This window comes from Neofelis nebulosa, chromosome 12 (genome assembly GCF_028018385.1).
Source record: "Neofelis nebulosa isolate mNeoNeb1 chromosome 12, mNeoNeb1.pri, whole genome shotgun sequence".
Taxonomy (NCBI): Eukaryota; Metazoa; Chordata; class Mammalia; order Carnivora; family Felidae; genus Neofelis; species Neofelis nebulosa.
In genome coordinates this window covers 90,700,219-90,721,928 of record NC_080793.1, presented here as the reverse complement: position 1 = coordinate 90,721,928, position 21,710 = coordinate 90,700,219, and the positions used below count along the sequence as shown (strand labels likewise).

Below are 21,710 nucleotides of genomic sequence, written 5' to 3'. Positions count from 1 at the left end.
AAATAAACATTAAAAAAAAGAAAAAGAATCCCGTGCTTACATTCCTGACGCAATCCGGCTACACTGGGATTATGCGTCTCCTTGTGGCATCCGCTCCTTCACAGCCGCCTGGCGCCCGGCTGGAAGGCCCAGCGGCCACTGGGGTGCACGCGGACACCCCTGCATGTAACCCTCCTCTCTGCGTGGCCCCAGGCGCTCCCCACCCTCCAGCCCCCCAAGGAGCCGACCCTGGTGAGCTGGTAGCCGTGCGCACTCGCGTTCTGCCCAGGGTCCCCCCCAAATCTAGAGGGGGCCGCCCCCCCTTGACAGACCGCGAGCCAGCTTTGGAATCAGGGCCTCTTTCCGCCGGGGACTCCCTGCTGCCTTGTGCTTGGGAACAGGACAGAGGGAGGAACAGAGAAGTGCCCCTCCGAGAGCTCCTTCCCTCACCCGCCCTCCCGGGACCCCGAGAGCAGGCACCCCGGAGCCGGGCCAGGGCCCCTGGCCCCTTGCCTCTCCTTCTGGCGCCTTCTGTGGCTCCCCCGCGGGGGCCAGACTTCAAGGAGTCCGATGCCTCCGGCTTCAAAGGCTTCCAGGCCCAGATAAATCACAGGCGCTGATAGCCGAGCGGTCCCAGCGCCCAGGATGTTTGCTTCCAGCGGGTTTGTTTCTGCTGTTACCGGGGCTCCCCCAGGGACACAAAGGGCCGGGCGCCTGGCACTTCGAGGGCTCACCGCGGAAGGGGGCGTGCGCAGATGCCTCTCTCTGCTCTGGGAGCCCCCCCTCGAGAGCCAGGCAAGCAGCCGGAGGAAGGTGGGGGGGACAAGCACAGAGGGTGGCCACAGCACTGTGGGGGGGGGCGGGGAAGCACGTGACATGGAGCTCTTCCGGAGAGCGGGCGTGTCCCCTGTGCCAAGCGGCTGGCCCCCGTCTGGCCAGGGACACCCAGAGGCTCCCTGACGGCAGGCGCTGTCGTGTGGGTGCCCCGACTCCTGACCCCAATACCGACCAGTCCTGGGGTCCCACGGCTCACGGATAGAAGGGGTGTCTGTTAGCAGTGTATGAGTCAGCTTGGGCTGCAGTAACAAACAGCCCCAGCTGGAGAGCTTATTCGATAGACATTTACTGCCTCAAGTCCCAGGGGCTGGCAGGGCTGGGTTTTCTCTTCCGATTTTCCCTGTGTCTTCTCTTCCTATTACCTTCCCTCCGGGTGTCTGTCTCTGAGCCCTAGTTTCCCCTTTTTATAAGGACACCAGTCATACTGGATTAGGACCCACTGTAATGGCCTCGTTTTCACATGATCACACCTGCAAAGACCCTCTCTCCAAATAACGTCACATTCTCGAGTCTGGGGGTTAGGATTCTAATGCACCTCTTCGTGCGGGAAACGTAATTCATCCGGTAACAGCACAGTATTCTCTTTGTGAAAAATCTTTGAGAGGAGCAACCCTCCAGCCTACAGCTGGAAGAATTTTAAACTAGGATTTGAAAGACGGCTCCAATTGTATTTCCATCTCAGCATCCTTTCCGATTTCCCATTTTCTGCTTTGGTTTCAAAATATCAAGAAAACTCCGGTTCCTGTGGCCATTTTACACAAGGTTCCAGTATTTCAGCGGCTCTGGGGATTCTGGGATTAAAGGGAGAGCAGGCCGCCCGGGAGGTCCCAGAACAGGCCCACCTGGACGCAGCCCCCACTGGAGGGTTTGGGGGACAGCTTTTTTTTTTTTTTTAATGTTTATTTATTTTGAGATTGGAAGAGAGAGAGAAAGCAAGCTGAGGGACAGAGAGAGAGAGAGAGAGAGAGAGAGATGGAGGGAGAGAATCCCAAGGAGGACCCGTGCCGTCAGCACAGAGCCCGACATGGGGCTCGAACCCACAAACTGTGAGATCATGACCTGAGCCGAAATCAAGAGTCAGATGCTCAACTGCCTGAGCCACCCAGGCGCCCCTTGGGGGACAGCTTTAAAAATGATAAATGTTGGGGCGCCTGGGTGGCTCAGTCGGTTGGGCGTCCGACTTCAGTTCAGGTCATGATCTCGCGGTCCGTGAGTTCTAGCCCCGCGTCGGGCTCTGTGCTGACAGCTCAGAGCCTGGAGCCTGCTTCATATTCTGTGTCTCCCTCTCTCTGACCCTCCCCTGTTCATGCTCTGTCTCTCCCTGTCTCAAAAATAAGTAAACGTTAAAAAAAAAATGATAAATGTTGGGGCGCTTGGGTGTCTCAGTGGGTTGAGCATCCAACTCTTGATTTCAGCTCAGGTCACGATCTCAAGGTTCACGGGATCGAGCCCCGCGTCGGGTCCAGAGCCTGAAGGCTGCTTCGGATTCTGTCTCTTTCTCTCTCTCCAGCTTGTGCTCTCTCTCTCTCTCTCAAAATAATTAAACTTAAAAAATGATTTAGAAAATGGTGAACGTTTAGAATGGGATGTGGACTGGACATCTGTGAAGCCAAGAGATGCCCCGTGTGGAGAGTCTAAAAACCCAGGGAACGAGCAGACGTGGGGTTCGTACATCTCTGTCTGCCCTTCCCCTGCTCGTTCCTTCCCTCTTTCTCCCTCTTTCTCTCTCAAAATAAATAAATAAACTTAAAAAAAAAGACACGTCGGTATTCCCAACGTTTCGCCGTTAGAAATGGGGCAGCAGTGAACAGCTTGCCTCCCAGGCACACGTGTATTTTTGGGGGGCAAGCCACAGAACCTGTGTGTTTTGAATGTTAACAGTCAGTGTGAACCGCCCTCAAAGTGGCCACTGACACAGCACGGTGCCACGCTGCCCACGTCACCGCTGGCACAGTCCTCGTGACCCACCCCAGGCTTCAGCCAGGACGACACCGGGGTCACCGTCCTCTAAGGTGCACTGTGTTCCATCCTAAGGAGACCAAACCCAAACGCCTTCCCTAAGTGTCGGGCCTTGTGCTAGTTCCGTTCCACACACAGCCTGCTGCCTGCTCCCTTTCTCATCAATCTCATGAGTTACGCGGTCTGGATACAAACCCCCTCATCTGCCCTGTACGTTTTTTGTTTTTTGGTTTTTTTTTTAATTTTTTTTAATGTTTATTTATTTTTGAGACAGAGAGAGACAGAGCATGAACAGGGGAGGGGCAGAGAGAGAGGGAGACACAGAATCCGAAACAGGCTCCAGGCTCTGAGCTGTCAGCACAGAGACCGACGCGGGGCTCGAACTCACGGACCGTGAGATCGTGACCTGGCCGAAGTCGGAAGCTTAACCAGCCAAGCCACCCAGGCGTCCCTTAAGTTTATTTATTGTTTTGAGAGAGAGATAGAGAGAGACAGAGTGAGTGGGGGAGGGGCAGAGAGAGAGGGAAAAAGAGAATCCCAAGCAGGCTCCGTGCTCGAACAGGAGTCATGCCAAGCAGGCTCGGTGGGGCTCGAACTTACGAACCTCGAGACCGTGACCTGAGCCGAAACCAAGAGTCAGACGCATAACTGACTGAGCCCCCCCAGGCGCCCCTGCCCTGTTTGTTGTAAACGTCGTTCTCTCCATCCCGCAGTCTGGATTTTAGAGCGGACGTCAAATCCTCTGCAGCAGGAAACACAAGACTTGAGTCTTTTTCTGCACTGTTGCTGAAAAAAATGGGGAGGGGCCAGTACAGCCCTGAAAGCTATAACGCCCCCCTCCTCCCTGTCTTTCTACACCTTGATAACCTCTGCCTGATGAGGCAGGTCCTCTGAGACGGGCGAAGAAAGGCCCGCCGCACGGATTCCCCCCAGAGGTGCCAAGGAGCACCGATCCAAGAGACACCCGGAACGAAGGATCAGACCGACTCGATGGGGCCTTCCTGGGGGCCCCCCGCACACCTCTGCCCCAGGACCCAAATCTGCGGGGCCCCTCTCCACAGAGTGCCCACAGCCTGGGAACCACGGAACAGCACCTAGACCTGCTGGAATTCAGAGCCACAGCCCCCCCCCCAACCCGGGAACCCCGGGAACCCTGGGTCGGGCCGAAGGCCACTCTGGATGGTGAACAGCAAAGTTAACCGGCACCGGGACCCGGCTATGAACACAGCAAGCGTCAAAGGCCATGTTCCAGGGAGCTGGGAAAACAGGGCAGGGCCCGGGTCTCAGATAACGCTTGCCTGTGATAACAGTATTGAGACTATGTGGGAAACAGTTCTTACCATTCATGCCGAAGTATTTACAGGTAAAAAAATTAAGGCTGTCCGGGACCCATTAAGAGGGCTAGGGGAAATGAAACAAAATTAACAGAACGTGTGACTGTTGAGGCTGCATGAAAAATACATAGGCGTTCACTGTGGTAGTCTAATTGCACGGATGTTTGAAGTTTTCTAGAATAAAAAGGTGAAGGAAGGGGCGCCTGGGTGGCTCAGCCGGTTAAGCGTCCGACTTCGGCTCAGGTCATGATCTCGCGGTCCGTGGGTTCGAGCCCCGTGTTGGGCTCTGTGTTGATAGCGTGGAGCCTGGAGCCTGCTTGGGATTCTGGGTCTCCCCCTCTCTCTGCCCCTTCCCTGCTCGCACCCGCTGTCTCTGTCTCAAAAATAAATAAACTTAAAAAAAAAAAAAAAACTGAGGGAAAACACGTTAGAAGTTCTGGCAATCCAGAAACAAGACTAAGACTTGGCGACTTTCAATCTAGTCGAAGAAACGGGGTCAAAAACATGTGAGTCCCACCCCTCCCCAGCCCTGTGTGAGGTCTGACACCATTCCCAACAAAACACAACCGATCGTGTCTTTCTTCTAAGAGACACTGGCTGCCGTCTCACGTGTGTATCACTAGACCCGTTCAGTTCTCTATTTGTAAACTGTTTCAAAATTTCCAGAAATGTTGCGAGATTCACGCACAAAGCTCCCCCCCCCCCCCGCAACGCTCGTGACCAGATCCATTTCATCCAAGTGTCCATTATCCTCTGCACACACCGTGTTTTTATTCCGATTGTGGACACCACGTCCTTTATCCTGGAACACACAGCATACACTTCCTGAAAGCCCGCACGTTCTCTTCCATAACCTCCATACAATGAACAAACTCAGGAAAGTGAACTTTGACAACGCTTTTGAATAACTTACCCCACATTCCAACGACAGCCACGTTGGCGTGTTTTTGCTGTAGCACGGACCCGTATGGACTCACTCTGCATTCGCTGTCCTTTCCTGGAGTCTCCTTCAAGCTGGACCCGTCCCGCAGCCGTTTTCGTCCTTCACGACACTGACCTTTTCTACGCAAAGCCAAGTCTTTCATAAGGTGCCCCTCCAGCTGGGCTTGCTGGTTTGCATCACCATCACACTAAGCTTTTGCAACCCCAAGCTCAGATGCAACCCCAGGGATGCCCTTCGCAGAAGGGTGATGTCTCTCTGCCCGCCCTGGTGGCGTGAGACTTGATCACCCAGTCGGGGTGACATCCCATGTCTCCGGTCTGGTCACTAACTGTCCCCTTGCAAGTGAGGGCTCTGGGGGGAAATAATTTTTGCCACCAACATTTGCTGCTCCCCACGAAGCATGGCTTCTTTTTTTAAAACATTTTCTTAAATGTTCATTTATTTTATGGGAGGAGGAGGGGCAGAGAGAGAGGGAGACACAGAACCCGAAGTGGGCTCCAGGCTCCGAGCTGTCAGCACAGAGCCCGACGCGGGGCTCGAACCCACGAACCGCGAGATCGTGACCTGAGCCTGAGTCGGACGCTTAACGGCCTGAACCACCCAGGCGCCCCACGCATGGCCTCTTTCAATTAGATTCAGCACTCATCTCTACAATTCCTGTGGCCAAGAGTGATTCTTCCTACTCACCGCACACGTATGAGTTGGTGTTTTGCTGTAAGGAAGTGCCCTCTCTTCCCCCATCCCTTCCACTTATTTATGTAACACAGTGGGTTAAACAGTGTCCCCAAAATTCATATCTTCCTAGAACTTCAAATGTGACCCTATCGAGAAGCAGTCTTTGCAGAAGTAACGAGTGCAGGATCCCGAGACAAAATCATCCTGGATTTAAAGCAGGCCTAAACCCAACGACAGGTGTCCTCACAGGAAGAGGAAGGGACACACACAGTCACAAAGGAAAGGCGGCCACGGGAAAGTGGAAAAAAGAGCAAGCTGATGCGGCCACGAGACAAGGGACCCCGGGAGCCACCGGGAGCTAGCAGAGACAAAACAGGATCCTCCTTCAGAGACTCCCGAGGGAGGCCGGGCTGCTGACCTTGACCTCTTCATTTTCTATGGACATCTCCATCTTCTTTTTTTTTTTTTTTTTTAACGTTTATTTATTTTTGAGACAGACAGAGCCAGAGCATGAACGGGGGAGGGTCAGAGAGAGGGAGACACAGAATCTGAAACGGGCTCCAGGCTCTGAGCTGTCAGCACAGAGCCCGACGCGGGGCTCGAACCCACCGACCGCGAGATCGTGACCTGAGCCGAAGTCGGCCGCTTAACCGACTGAGCCACCCAGGCGCCCCACATCTCCATCTTCTAAGTCACCTTGTTTGTGCTCCTCTGTCAGGAGGCCCTGGGGCCCTAACACTCGTATTCAGTTGCTTATTTACTTATCTTCAGTGTTGAGTCACAGATTGCTATTTTTTTTTTTTTAATTTTTTTTTCAACGTTTTTAATTTATTTTTGGGACAGAGAGAGACAGAGCATGAACGGGGGAGGGGCAGAGACAGAGGGAGACACAGAAGCGGAAACAGGCTCCAGGCTCTGAGCCATCAGCCCAGAGCCTGACGCGGGGCTCGAACTCACGGACCGCGAGATCGTGACCTGGCTGAAGTCGGACGCTTAACCGACTGCGCCACCCAGGCGCCCCACAGATTGCTATTTTGTTCCATGGAACATCCACCTTCGTCTGAGGTTTAACTTTGTTCCAGATTTGACCACCTGTACTCCTTCAAGTTGTCACCTGCATGTTTGGTATGTCCCCATTATGTCTGATTGCTTACTTTGTATCGTGAGAACTCGCTCCGCGCTCCCGGCTTATCTTGTATTTCTCCCCATCCCGGCCCCACTGGAATCAGTCATTTCTCCAAAGTATTCCTAGTTCCTTCAATGTGCAACAGAATCTAGCAGCCAAGACCCGCACAAGGAGAGTGCTCATTGCTAATGAGGTGCCAGGACATAACTGTTACCTATAGGAAAATACATGTTTTACTAGTTAGGATTTCATAATCTTAACACTCACTATTTTGTGTGTGTGTCGTGGGGGAGGGTTGTTGTGTCTGTGAATACACGAAATCGTGACTTATACCAGTTTCTCCAATTCCAATCCAACCCCTCTGGGTTCTTCCTTGTCTCCCTCCCTCCCTCCCTCCCTTCCTTATTTGCCTGCCCCTCCTTCCACAGTAGGAACCTTGCCTACAACACTATCAACACACTTCATACAAGGATGTCTGATTTCATACACAGTTCACAGTTTTAGATTAGATCTCACTGTGAAAAATGAACCTAAGAATGCAAGATTTGTTGCCATTTGTTTTGTCTGTTTTTAATCTACACGGAGGATACATAGAGTACTGGGACCACAGTCACCTGATCTAGGTCTCCTGGCTCCTTATTAGGGTAGTTACGTTATTCATTTGCAATATACTTGGGTTTCTTTACTTGGTTACATTCAGTTTTAGTTTCCTGCCATCTTTAGTGATTCAGTTTTATTTCTTGAGCATTAGTACATTAACATGCTCCAAAGTCAAAACTACAAAAATATATGGGAATAAACTAGGAAGAGAAAGAAACTACCGTGGGGGCTCCTGGGCGGCTCAGTCAGTTGAGCATCAGACTCCTGGTTTTGGTTCAGGTCATGATGAAAATACATGAAAATCCTAATATCATACTGAATAGTGAAAAACAGAATACTTTTGCTCTAAGATCAGGAACAAAACAAGAGTGTCTGATTTCACTTCTATTAAACACAGTATTGGAAGTTCTAGATCAAGCAATTAAGCAAAAACAAAAAAAAAAGAAATAAAAGGCATCCAAAATTGGAAAGAAGCAAACTTATCTCTGTTCACAAATGGCGTGACTTTGCATACAGATCCAGAAAAATTCTACTTGAGCAACTAAATGAATTCAGCAAACTCACAGGACACAAAATTAACAGGCGAAAATCGGTTGCATTTCTACACAGTAACTAAGAACAATCTTTAAAGGAAATTAAGAAAATATTTCCATGCACCACAGCACCAAAAAGAATAAAATACTTGGAAACATACCTAACCAAGTGGGTAAGAGTTGTACACTGAGGGGCACCTGGCTGGCTCAGTCAGTGGAGCGTGGGATTCTTCATCTTGGGGTTGTGAGTTCGAGCCCCACGTTGGGTACAGAAACTACTTAAAAATAAACTCTTTAAAAAAAAAAAGACTTGTTCACTGAAAACTACAAAACATTACTGAGAGAAATTAAAGAAGATCTAAATAAATGGAAAGACATCCCTTGTTTGTGGATTCAAAGACTTGTCAAGATGTCCAGGGTGCCCCAGGGTGCCCAGGGTGGCTCAGTTGGTTGGCCATCTGACTCTTGGTTTTGGCTCAGGTCACGATCTCAGGGTCATTGGATCGAACCCCATGTCGAGCTCCTCACTGGCGGTGCAGAGCCTGCTTGGGATTCTCTCTCCCTCTTTCTCTGTCCCTCCCCCACTCATACACGCCCTCTCCCTTTCTCTCTCTCTCTCTGTCTCAACAACTAAAAAAAATTATGGAATTTTAAAAAAATTATTCAGCCTTAAAAAGACATGAGGTACTGAAACATGATGCTACAATGTGAATGAACTTTGAAAGCCCTACACAAAGTGAAAGAAACCTGTTACAAAAAGACAAAGACCGTATAATCCCATTTATTTGAGGTCCCTACAGTAGTGACCTTCAGAGAGACAGAAAGTGTAATGGTGGGCGCCGGGGACTGGAAGAAGGGGGAGTCAGGAGCCAGTGTTTAACGGGGACCGTTTCAGTTTGGGGAGAGGAAAAGTTCTGGAGATGGACGGTGGGGATGGGGACACAACAGCGTGAATGTGCTTCCTGCCACCAAACTACACCATTACGAGTGGTTAAAAGGCTCTACTTTGTGCTTATTTTATATTAATTAAAAAAAAAAAATCTGGGGCGCCTGGGTGGCGCAGTCGGTTAAGCGTCCGACTTCAGCCAGGTCACGATCTCGCGGTCCGTGAGTTCGAGCCCCGCGTCAGGCTCTGGGCCGATGGCTCGGAGCCTGGAGCCTGTTTCCGATTCTGTGTCTCCCTCTCTCTCTGCCCCTCCCCCGTTCATGCTCTGTCTCTCTCTGTCCCAAAAATAAATAAAAAACGTTGAAAAAAAAAAATTAAAAAAAAAAAAAAAAAAAATCTCTTGGCCGCCTGGGTGGCTCAGTGTCCAACTTCGGCTTAGGTCGTGATCTCGCGGTTCAGGAGTTCAAGCCCCGCATCGGGCTCTGTGCTGACAGCTTGGAGCCTGGGTCCTTTTTGGTTGTTTGTTTGTTTGTTTGTTTGTTTGTTTGTAAAACCAAGCAGATGTACAACTAGCCAGAGCCTGTACCCCGCACGCTCGTTACACAGAGCACCCCCCCACTTGTCACCGGCTCCTCCTGCAGACTTACCACGCTCAATTTTTCACTGTTGCACACTGCTCTGGAGTCGTATCCAATGTTACACCCAGACTATGGGTGTAACCAGATACGGTGACTGGGGGTCATTTCACTATGTAGAAGAAAACCCCCCATTTCCAACACACGGCATCCCGTGGGAGGGCTACGGGGTCGATTCCGCACCACGTGTGACCCGGGGGCTGTGCCCGAAAGCTTTCTCCAGCCTGCAGCCCCCTCTCCCTCCGCACGCCCCTCAGGCCACCCATCCGTGGGCTGCTCACTTTCCAGATGGAGCTCGAGCGTCCACACCGAACTCCTCCTTGCCGTACCCCAAATCCCACTCATTCTCCTGTCCGATGCCCGTTGTCTGCCCGGAGCCAAAATGCTGAGTGCAACCCTCCTCCAGACCCCTAAGGGACGACTGGACTTTTCTTCTGCCTCAGTTTCCCCCCAGGAAGCTCCTTACCCAGAGAAAAGGACCAGAGAAAGACCCTTTCCTGGAAGTCCCCCAAAGACTCCAACACCAAGCACCTCGAGTTTTTTTCCTTAAGTTTATTTATTTTTGAGAGAGAAAGCGAGCATGCTGGAACAGGGGAGAGGCACAGAGAGAGAGACACACAGAATCCGAAGCAGGCTCCAGGCTCCGAGCTGTCAGCACAGAGCCCGACACGGGGCTCGAACCCACGAACCGGGAGATCCTGACCCCAGCCGAAGTCGGACGCTTCACCGACTGAGCCACCCAGGCGCCCCTAACCCCTCGAGTTTTCACGCACCTCCTTTCTTGGGTGCAAACACGACCCCCTCAACCCCTCCAGCGGCTGCCAAATTACCCCTGAGACCCGGCTGCAGCATCCCACCCCTTGCCCCACTCACCCCCCCCCCAAAGTCCTGAACACGTCTGTGAGCGGAGACCCTCACGCTTGACCCCGTGTGATTTCCTCTGCTGCGTGGACGGCACTCTGGCTGCTCCCTCCTGCTGCGAGCACAGGACCGGCCCCCCAGGGCTGCCGTGTGATCTGGGGTTAGAGAGACCTCCGCCAGGGCTGCCCGCCTTTGGGGGTGACCACACGTCTTCTGCTCCCTTCGGGGGTCCCTTTGCCAAATCTCGCCGATTCTGTCAGTCTGGACTCTGAGTTTCCCCCCCTCTCTCGTCCTGCCCCCTACAAGTGGCCCTCCCTGTGGGAGAGGGCTTCTGCACCTCCCAGTGTGCCAGGCATGGTGCAGGGGGCGGGGACTACCGGGTAGGCGGGAAGGCGTCCTCGGCCCTTCCCCTGCGCGCAGGGGAATCTGCACCGTGCACGCTGGCTCCTCCAGGCGACACGCGTTTCTCTCTCCTCTTCGAGATCTCCCACTGCAAGATCGATCCCACACTCGGCCTGATTGAACAGTCGTCGCCGCCCCCGTCCTCTGTGCTCTTCGTGGCTCGGAAACTGCGGCGACACCCCTCCCCAACACACACACACACACACACACACACGCGCGCGCGCGCGCGCGCGCGCGCTCACGTAATTCTGTCTAGCCGGTGCCCTGGGAGGCTCCCTGCCTTGGTCCTCACCCACCCGCTGGGCGCCCTCGGGGCAGGAGGGCACAGAGCAGGGCCCATCCAGTCCCGGTCTGCCCTTCCGACCCCCCACGGCCAACAGGCAAAATGTAAGCAAACACGGGGGAAGCCCCTCCTGGCTCTGGGCTCTCCCACATGCTCCTGGAGCACGTGACCAACACACAGCCCCTGGACAAAGAGGAGGGACGGGCAGCCCCTCGGGCGGTGGCGGAGACAGCTTCCTGCGGTGATGAAAATGTCCTGTGGGTGCCAGCCCGGGAAATGCAGCCAGTGCGGTGAGGAACAGAGTCTTTCGCTTCGCTGTCACCGCAACAGCTCCACGGACCCCGTGGCTCCTGTCCCGCACAGCTCCCGTCTGTGGTGAGGGTTTCCTATACTTAACCGCGGGGTGCCCCACCCAGCCGTCCAGGAGGGCGCGGGGCCGTGGAAACCGGGAGGCTGGGAGCTCTGGGGACTTGGGAAACCCTCCCCCACTCCCCCAGGACTTGAAGAAGCCGCCACATTCTCCCCAGATAACATCTCAAAAGTGACAGAGTACCTCCTGGGGCTTACTCCGGCAATTAAAGACACACACCAGCTCCCACTGGAACCTGAGACTTTCTGGAGGACAAGCCACTTAGCCTAATTAGGCTAAATTTTTCTGTAATTATTTCCTTCCCTTTGGCTTTTGATTTTTTTTTGGGGGGGGGGGGGTTCTTTCCCAGATAGAACTCAAAAAAAAAAAAAAAGAGAGAGAGAGATTCCCAAAATGGGGCAAACCACACACCAACACAATTCCCTAATTTTGGAAGCTTTCAGAAAATTCCCAGCATTGTTCGACAATTCCTTGGCCACCCCGTTCATAGGATTTTGAAACAGATCACACCCCAGATATGATTTATGACCATCTTTCCAACCTGGCGAGCTCCCCCACAGAAGCAAATACACACAGACTCGAAAGAGGCCGGTACCGAACCCCCGCTGGTTGTGACCCTAATTAAGCAGCAGGAGCGCCTGTGGCTGCAGGATTTTCACTTGCAAACTCAGGAAGCCCTCCCTACACATCAAACTCCCTGCAGCAAACAGCACAGAACCAAAGCACCCAAAGGGTCACCGCAAAGCGATGTTTTCGACAACCGTCCTTTTGACCCCAATCGTCCTCTCGTGAAATTGCTACTGGCCATGCAAAATCCGGACTTACCCAGCAACGTTCCTCCGTAAAGCAAAGCCCCCCTTTGCTTTGAAAGCTTTCGTGCATGACATTCATGGAGGTCACCTGGCAGTCACCACAGGGTCCCCCAAGAAGGAAGTATCTTAATGATAGCCTTCTTTACCAGAATGGAGTCACAGCCCTGAAGGACACCCCCCCCCCGCCCCCTGTAGGGCACAGCAGGGCAAACTGGAAGCTTCCCTTTCCCGGCCCTTTGCCACATGGTGACCGCATGGCGGGGAGGGGGGGGGGGCGGGGCGGACACCTTGGGATCTGCTTTCAGGTTCCCAGGGAATGGACCAAATAAACACCAAAAGGCCTCTGACATCAACGAAAGCTTCAGAAGATGGTTATAAACCCTGGGTGGGGAGAACACTCGCAGCAGCCAGCTCTTTCCCTGGACTCCAACTTGGAATTACAGAATTAGCACTCTCCCAGGGAAACGAGATACAGAGTATACAAATTTCCTGTGCTTCATCAGACTGGCCAGGCTTCTGCAGATCAGGGAAACCAAGCCCTTCACACCCAGCTGCCATTTCAATGATAATAACTTTCCACCTCCTGCCCTCCCCAGGAATGCATTTGAAAGACCAGCCACCTCTCCAGCTGATAACTGGCCTCAGAAATCCCCCCCACAGAGGATTCATCTTCCCTACCTGTCAGAAGGCCTTGTGGCCCCACCACATTTCTATCCCACTGATGGCTCCGGAAAAGATTCCAAAGGAAAAAGTCGTGTTAAACCCAGGCTCTGTCAGGCTTAAACATCTGAGGTTAAACCAAGACTAAACCTTCAACGGGAAGTGAGTAATTCACTGCAAATCACTCCATCAGAGGAGAGTAACATACAAACACCAAGGAAGGCTGTGCTTTGACCGACAACGGGAAAAAGGGTTAACAATAAAGACAGAAAGGTTTTTCACACTGCCTCCTCAATCTGCAAATCACTGTCCCCCAAAACTATCCCAGTAAGCACGTTTTTAAACCCGGGGGGGGGGGGTTTGGTTTGTTTTTTGGTTTTTGTTTTTGAACCCAAAACAGGTTTGTTTTTTGGTTTTTGTTTTTGAACCCAAAACACTAAGCGCAAAATTCTGGTCCGTTTTCTAACTGTGACTTACTTGACTAATTGAAAATTCAGCCTCGTGGACTGGAGCCCCCATGGGCACCCAACGCCATTTCTGGGAACACTTCAGGACAACAGCTTACAGTGGGACGCCCCTCAGGATCGGTGGTGTCGCGGGTCTCAGGGTAGCCCGGGTAGCCTTCAGGATTTAGCAGACACCAGGGTTAAACTCACTATTCAATATCGAGACATTTCAAATGTGTGCGTCTTTGCTCAGTATTCAGCCATAATAAGAAAAACATGTTGCCTTACTATACACAGGAAAACTTTTCTTTTTCCAAAGTCTTCTTACTCAAGATGTGTTCACTTGCTTACTTCCAAACGGACTGCGATCATTTATTACGACCATCTCTCCAGGGATCCCATCTCTCCAGGGATCCGAGGCCAGAAATCAACGCTGCACTATCAAAATGGGGGAAAGGAGAGCCCCCAAACTGTCCCTCCCAGTCGATCCTACCTAGGCGGGGTACACAGTCCATCAGGTGTTTGTCTCCTTAGGAAACAGAGCCTTCTAGAAAAACGCAGACGAAGAACTTATAAATCCTCCCACAATAACCTTTCCAAGTTTTTCCATAGTAACATGATTTGTGTATAAAATACACCCAAATTACAAGGATTCCTCTTCATAGCAGAAAAGACTCCAAACACCCAAATCTCCTGTAATCACTAAAGTGTATTCATATTTGGAGTACGAATGCTCATATTTGACTCCCAGAAGGAGAAGGAGAGGGAGGAACAGCTTTCCTACTCCCTCCCTGTAGAGAGATTACTAGTTCCCTGGAAGAAGAAAGTTACCTCCACACAGGGTTCAAAAGTTAAGCAGAATGACACAGGACTGCTTTCTTCCTCAGAGACGGTCTGAAAGTCGACTGGAAAGGACAGCAATGTTTAAACTACTGCGCTAAAAAACGCGAGCAACTCTCCTGTTGTCGTTCCAAGAGCCGATCTGAGCAACAGACGGGTCACCCTCCCTGGAAGCTCCCAGCTCCCACGCCACCCCACTCCACCCTCCGCACAGGCCGCAGCCGCAGGTCGGCCCAGCGGAGTCGTGCAGGACAAGTGACCCCCGCGCGCCCACCGCGCCAGCGCTGCGCCACCGCGCGTCCAGGCTCGGCTTTAAGCCCCTCCCGCCCCCCTCCCAACAGCGCAGCAAACCGGTCGCCCGACTCTTCAAGGGGAGAGGGACTCCTGCGGGGAGGAGGGCTGCAGAAATCCACAGGGATGTTGTACGAATCGCCCAGACCGACTTCGAATATACTTTACTCACCACCGCACCGTGCACCCGGGGCGGTTTACGCTTTGAGGGGCAGCGACGGAATGCAAACCCCCTGCCCAAATCCAGTAACCAGAAATGTCTGACGTAATCAGCGTCTGCTTAAACCCAGACGACCCCCAGAAAGGCTGCCCAGCATTGCCGGTTCTGCAGACAGGTCCCCGGAGCGGGCAGCTGGCAGCAAGACGCGGGAAGAGCTGAGCCCCCTTGCGCGACAGTCCCTTAGCTCTCACCTGCCCGCAGGAATACGCGGAGTGGTGCACGGTGCAAGAGGCGGGCGACACCGAATCCCTCTTAACGAGTAAGGGAGCGGCTCACACATTTCTGGGGCTGGAAGCGAACCTCCTCGGCCTCCAAGCCTCCCGCCAGGAGGCACCGCCGCCCTCCCCCACCCCGGCAGGGTGCCCGGAATTCGGCCGCCGCGCGCAGGCCGGAGGTGCCGGGGGGTCCGGACGGCGTGGGCGAGCGCCGCCTCCTTGGGCTCCCCGGGGGGGTGCCCCCCGGCTCCCTCCGCACCGCGGCAGTTCCTACGCGCCCCGGGGCCCGCGCAGACAAACCCGCGCGGCGCCCCCCCGCCTCCGGGGGCAACGTGTGCCCCTCCAGGAAAACGCCACCAGGAACCTGGGCCCGACCCTCCAGCCGCGTGCCTGGTCCCGGGTCTCGGGGCGCCGCCCCAGCAGCCGAAAGGCCGCCCGGCGACCCCCGACCACAAGCAGGAAACGCCACTCGGCTACCTCCCGGGAGCCGAGGAGGGGGGTTTCGGGGCCAACAAAAGGGAAGCCAAAGTCCTCTTCGACCGGGCGGCGGGGTCGGGAGCCCCCTCCCCCGGGCCCCGCCCGATTGCGGCGCCGGCCCCGCTTGGGGGGCTCCGGCTCAGAGGGGGAGCGGGGGCCGGGGAGCCCTGCAGGGGAAACCCGGGAGGGCCGGGTCCGAGACGAGATCCTGAGAACCAGAGACAGGTCTGCGGACCCAGGCCCGGGCCGCATTCACACTCACGACCCTCGCAGACCCCCGGCCGGGGGCTTCCCCGCCGGCACCGCCTGCCCGCGCGCCCGGCCTCTGGAAACACTTAGCCGTCCCCTGAGCGCGCCTCCCTGGAAGCAGCCCCCGGCGGCCGGGCGCGGAGGGACCCTAGGCGGCGCCCCTGGCTCGGGAGGGCGGCCCGGGGCGGCACAGGCTCGGAGGCACAGACCCGGGAGCACCGAGGGGACGCGCCGGGGCGGGCGCGGGGCGGCGGGTCCTACCTGAGGTCCGGGGCACGCAGAGCAGGAGCGCGGCGGCCACCCAGACGGCTGGGGCGCACAGTGGCGGCAGCGCGGAGCCCCGGGCCATGCCGCGGGCCGAGGGGGCCGGGGCGCGGGGGGCCGGCGGGGCGCGGGGGGGCCGGGCGCCACCACCCCTGTGGGCCGCGCGTCCGCTGCCCTTCCTCCCGGGCGCGGCGCGAGTCGGTCCCTTTCGAGGAACTCCTCGTCTCTCTCACGTCCCGGCCCGAGTGCGCCTCTCGGCTCCCGGCGCGGCGCGGGCTGGCTGCGAGGCTCCGGGGCGCGGGCTGGGCGTCCCGCCGGCCGCCGGGACGAGCGCGGGGGGCGGACCGCGGGCGCGCAGGAGGCAGGGTCCCCGGCTCGCCCGCCCCGATGGGCAGAGCAGGGTCGGCGCCGGCGCCCCCTGCCGGAGGGACGCGGCCGCGGCGGGCGGGGCGCGCGGGGCGCGCGGGAAGCGGGGGGCCGGCACCAGGGGCCGCCGCTCCGTCCCGGGGCTGGCCTCCCGCGCGCGCGCGCGCCCTCGGGACGCTCGGACGCCAAGGTGCGCCCTGGGGGCGCCCCGCCGGCCCGGGCCGCGGCAGCCGTCGCCGCAGAGGCGCCCCGGGCGGCTGGCATCTAGCTTCAGGGGGCGGGGCCCCCGGGGGCCTGGTCACAAATCAGTAAACTCGGGACCACACTGCTCCCCGCCAGGCCCACCGGGGCAGATACGACAGCCACCCGGTCCCAGAAACCAGCCGTGCGGGAGGAAGAGAGGCGAGTGCATGCAGAAGCGACACGTTCCAGGAAAGGAACGGGCCAGGCCGCGTCCCCGCCGGCGCCTCCCGCTGCGCGGTGGGGACGACCGCGTCTCTCCAAAACGCTCAGAAACCCGGCGGCGGTAGAGCTGCGTAGAGGCAGCGCGATGCTATCTGAAGCCACCGTGGCTTTTGGTTTACTGTTAAAAGCAAATTGTGTAATTTTACCCATTAAAGGCAGAACACTATTTGTTCTCTGCAGAGCCCCAGAACATGCAGAAGTAATTTGCTTCACTTGTAAAAGACATTTTGAATGCAATTCAAATAGCATATTTTCTTGCTTATTCTTGGTTTTGCCTAACACATGCCAAGCAAGGTCTGGAATTGGAAAGCCTGACCCTCCTGTGTGTAACTTAGGAATTTTCTTTGTTTTTGCTCTCTTGGAGAAAGGATTTGGAACCGCCAGCCAGCGTCTCGGTTGTTTGTTTTGTGAGATTTATCTTTTAACTGATTATCGAGCAGTGTGTTTGGCGTTTTTTGCTCAAGCGCCATTTCCTGCTGGTTGGGGTGAATTACGAAGAGCCCCGGCCTCGGGTGCCAGAGCCCCAGGCGGCCGAGCTTGCCCTCTACTCCCGCCCCACCCCCGGAATCGCCCGCTCACCGCCTCACACATGGCAGGAAATAAAAGTTCTCTTGCTGTGATCTGCTCACAACATGGCCGAGCCCGCCCCAGCGGCGCGCTGCCCCTGGTAAAATGATTTAGGCCTCCCTCCCTCGCACTGTCTCTGCCGAATCTGCTCGCAGTAATAGCCCACACACTTCTCTTTCCTCATGCGCGTTGGAGGAGCTGTGCCCGTGCCTGGCCAGGGGCTGCCGGCTGGTGCAGGCAGCCTGAGCTGTCTGTCTGTCTGTCTGAGCTGCAGACAGCTCTCCCAAATGCTGTTTGAGGACGGCCAGGTCTTTATCTGTGGGCTTTTCCTCACTTTTCTTCCCCTGGGGGGAGGGGGGGGGGGCTCAAGGATGCTTTAAGAGTAAATAAGGCTTTAAGAGTTGGTCCTGAAGCACTTAGTTCCAGACCCTTCCGTTCTGGATCTGGTGGGAACCACACAGGGAAGGCGGAGAAGGGTCCTGTGAGCCTGGCCCTCAAAGACGGGTCCATAGCAAAGCTTTGTCCTGTCGGGGGATCTGCGTTCCTCTCGCTTTCTTTCTGCTGGGTAGGCTTGAGGGTGTAGTTCCAGAACTACCCGGTCGGTCTGCAGCTCCGCCACTGACTTTTGGTGTGAACTTTGGGGAAATGACCTGATCACGCTTCAGCCCCTCATCTGCGTGCAAGGTTCACATGCCTAGGCGCCCCACACACCTGACCTGAGAGTTTAAAACAGCAACGTGTATTTTTGCTGACAGTTCCTGGGGTGGAGTCAGAAATGTGGGTTACATCACATAGGATTTCTTCAAGGTTTGTAAAAATTATCTTTCCGGCATTTCTGTCTCCAAAGTTCCCCTACCTATAACTCTGGCCTGCTCCCGCCTCATCCCCCCCCCCCCCCGCCGCCCTCGCTCCCTCCTTGCTGCCCTCTCTACAGGTTCAGCACCTACAGGAATAAATGCAATAAGTCTACCTTTATAAATGGGGGGGAGTCAAAATGTGTGCTCTCTAAGCAGCGGAACGTGGCTTAGATCCCAAGCCAAATTGTTCCCTCCAACCTCTACTAGTTATTGGTCGCTGCGTGACTAATCACCCCCGACCCTAACAGCCGGATACAGTAAGCCTTTATGGTTTCACTGGTTTCTACGGGTCAAGAATTCAGGTCTGGGTCAGGGTCGGTCAGTGCTGCATCGTCCGACGGATTCCCTGAGACCAGAGGGTGTTCCCAAGGCAGCTTGCTCACGCGCCTGGCAAGTTAGCGCTGCGTGTGGGTGGGGTCCCCATCCCTTGCCACGTGGATCTCTGCGGGGCTCCCTGAGCACCCTCCCAGCGTGGCAGCTGGTCAGCTGTCTTACTCCCCCGGAGTAAGAGCCAGGCGGCAGCTGCAGCGTCTTCTAAGTCTCGGAAGTCACTCGGACATGTCCGCAGCATTGGTGTAATGGGCCGCCCTCTTCGTTGTAGGAGGAAACCGCGTGGGGGTGTGTCCACCAGGAGGCTGACGGCCACACCTCCCAGACGGAACACAGCCATGCTGTCCTCAGGACAGGCAGCGGGAAAGAGGAGGAGGAAACGCGCGTGGTGTGCCAGCGAGAGCAGCAGGAAGCAACCGGGCCCCCCTGCAAGACCGTGAGTGGGGAGCCATGCAGGTGTCTGAAGGAAAACATTTAGGTGCAGTGGCGGGCCAGTGTGAAGGCTTTGAGGCAAAGGGCTCCTGGGGTCAGCCTGTTGGCCATTTGGATACCTTCTCGTGTGAAATGTCTGTTTCAATCTTTTGCTCATCGCCTAACTGGGTTATAGATCTTCTTAGCTTTGAGTTTTAACAGTTCTTTATGTGTTCTGGATAGAAGCTCGTTCCAGTAAAGATACAGGTAACGTTTTCCCCCAACCTCCAGTTTGTCTTTTAGTGGTTTTTAACAGTGCCTTTTCATAAGCCGTGCTTTCTCATGTTGATGAGATCAATTTACCAGTTATGTCTTTTCCAAGTAATGCTTTTTGAGTACCAGGAAATGCTAGATCAGACCAAACAAAAAAAAAAAAAAAAAAAAAGAGGGATCTGGGGTGTCAGAGTATAGCAAACGTCGCTGCACGGATGTGAAAAGTGGGGGGCTCTGTTCACGGCCTCTGCCTGCTGGGCTTTTGCGGGAACACAGGCAGATCAGTGCCGGGAGTGGGTGGGTGGTCCTCACGTGCTCATTTCCACGCCAGCTGGGAAATCGCCGCGCAAATCGTATTCTTGCACAACTGTGAATTGTGTCCGTGTACTCTACCAGTAGCCGGCAACGCAGAAGTCCAAGCAGGGACGGGACAGCTGCATTTCCCCACCCTCCTGGCCAGCCCGGCTTCAAGGCCCTCCCCCCCCCCCCCCCCCCGCCTCGAGCCGCACAAACAGCCTGGCCAAGGTCAGCTGGGACCCCCGAGTACGAAAACCAAGGAGGTCTCTGTCTCTCGGCCCCTCTGCAGCACGTGGTCCTAGACCACTCCTTCCTGAGAGCACGCACCTCCCCTCGGCTCCCTGACACCGAGGACCCCCAGCTCCAATGCTGCTTCTTTAGATGTTTCCCCTTGTTCTGCACTTGGCCGTTAGGCTGGCCACGGTCTCCCCCGAGCCCGTGGCCTCCGCTGACATCCGTCTGCAAACTGAACCGTCGCCCTCACCTCCAGACCCATGTTTGGCGTCTCTACTTGGCTGCCCCAGGGGCGCCTCAAACTCAAGTGATCCAAACTTGAACTCCTTTTTTTTTTTTTTTAATGTCTATTTATTTTGAGAGACCGAGAGCGAGCGAGCAGGCGGGGGTGAGGTTGGGGGGGCAGAGGGAAAGAGAGAGAGACAGAGAGACAGAGAGAGAGAATCCCAAGCAAGCTCCATGCACAGAGCCGATGCCAGGCTTGATCCCATGAACCATGAGGTCATGACCTGAGCCGAGATCAAGAATCGGATGCTTAACCCAATGAGCCAGCCTGGTGCCCCTGAACTTGAGCGCCTGATCTACACCCCTGCTGCACCCTGAACCCTGCCTGAAACCTAATCTTTTTCCTAATCTTTTTCCTAATTTCCCTCCGTCACCCACCATCCATGGAGCCCCACGAGACACAAACCCGGCCCCACCCTTGACCCTTCCTTCTCCCTGTACGTCCACCCCATGGCCATATCCTGTTGCTTTTACCTCCCGGATGCCTCCTGCCTACTGTCCTCTGTCCCCAGTGCCATCATCCGAACTCAGGATGACATCATCGCTTGCCCAGTTAAGAGCCTCTGTCCCAGTCTCCCCACTTCCTCCATCACCCAGGTCCAACAGGCTCTCCCCACCGCCATAAAAAGATCTTTCAAACCCAGGTCTAACTACCCTTTGCTGTCTCTTCCTCAAGGACACCTCCCTGATCACCGTCACCCCAGGAGAGTGAGTCTGGAACCCCACCCGGAGGCGGGTATCACAGTTGTGATCGAACCCGTGTGTTTCAAGTGTACTTGAACTAGGTCCCTTTTCCCTACTGACCTGAAGCGGCCCTGAGTGACTCTGCCCTAAGAAAAGGGCGGGGTGCGCTCGCCAGCCCCCGGGGTGCGGTGACGCCACACGCAGAGGGGATGGAGAGAGGGAAGCGGAAAACGCCGTGTTCAACTCGGATTTAGGGCGAACCCAACGCATTCTTTCATTTGCCAGTCCACCGCCTTCCCTCGCGGGTGGCAAGTCTTTACGACACGTTGCCAGCAGGTTTTCCAGTTCACGCTGCGCGACCGAGTGTATTTTTGATAGGCTTGCCCCCAAGTTACACACCCGCCCAAAAGGACAGTGGTTTTGCGAGATCAGTTTTGTCTCAAACCACGCATGTCTGCGGACGGTTGAAATCGCCTTTCTTGTTCCTCCAAATGCAGACCCAGACACAATGAAACCAAGGGTCCAGTTTTCACCACACTACAAACTTCCGAAGCTCACAGAGCTGGAGCGCGACCCTTATAACAGGGAAAGGTTGTCTTCAATTTCCAATCTTTACGTCAAGACATGGGGGCCGCAGAAAGTCGCTGGCAGGAAGTACCTTTCTGTGTAGTTCACCACTTTGCACCAAGCGGACCCCCCACCCCCTGCCGGGGGTCATCCCGAGGAGGCCCCACGACTGGCTGAGGGGCTCGTCTTAACCTCTCCAGGACAAAGAGAACTGCTCTCCTCCGACAGCAGGTACACGGCGTCTCCTCCAACGTCAGTTTCCCAAAGAGCAACCTCGACTTAACCCTTTTCTGACGCTGGCCACCCACAGTTAGCACCAGACTCCACGGGTTAAGGGCTCAGTCCCACAAGACGCCCGCCTGCACATCAGAAGCCAGTCTCAAGTCTCAGGGGCCCCGGGCGCGCCCGCGTCTGTCCCACTTGGCCGCGAAACCGGGGTTCGCACAAAGCTGTTCAGGGGCCCTCCAACAGTCACCT

At 55.3% G+C, this 21,710-nt stretch overlaps 1 protein-coding gene across 4 annotated transcripts in view; it reads right to left on the bottom strand.

Moving 5' to 3' along the window:
- Positions 1-16,242, bottom strand: part of ROR2 (receptor tyrosine kinase like orphan receptor 2) — a 197,098-nt gene extending 180,856 nt beyond the window's left edge. For 2 of the 4 annotated variants that reach the window (XM_058695867.1, XM_058695868.1), the window contains exon 1: positions 15,895-16,242. In XM_058695867.1, the coding sequence (XP_058551850.1) occupies positions 15,895-15,982 (88 nt within the window). In that variant the 5' untranslated portion in view covers positions 15,983-16,242. Of the gene's footprint in view, positions 1-14,883; positions 15,001-15,894 lie in introns of those variants that run through there. The other 2 variants (XR_009251907.1, XM_058695869.1) reach the window with 2 other exon arrangements.
- Between the last annotated feature and the right edge of the window lie 5,468 nt (positions 16,243-21,710).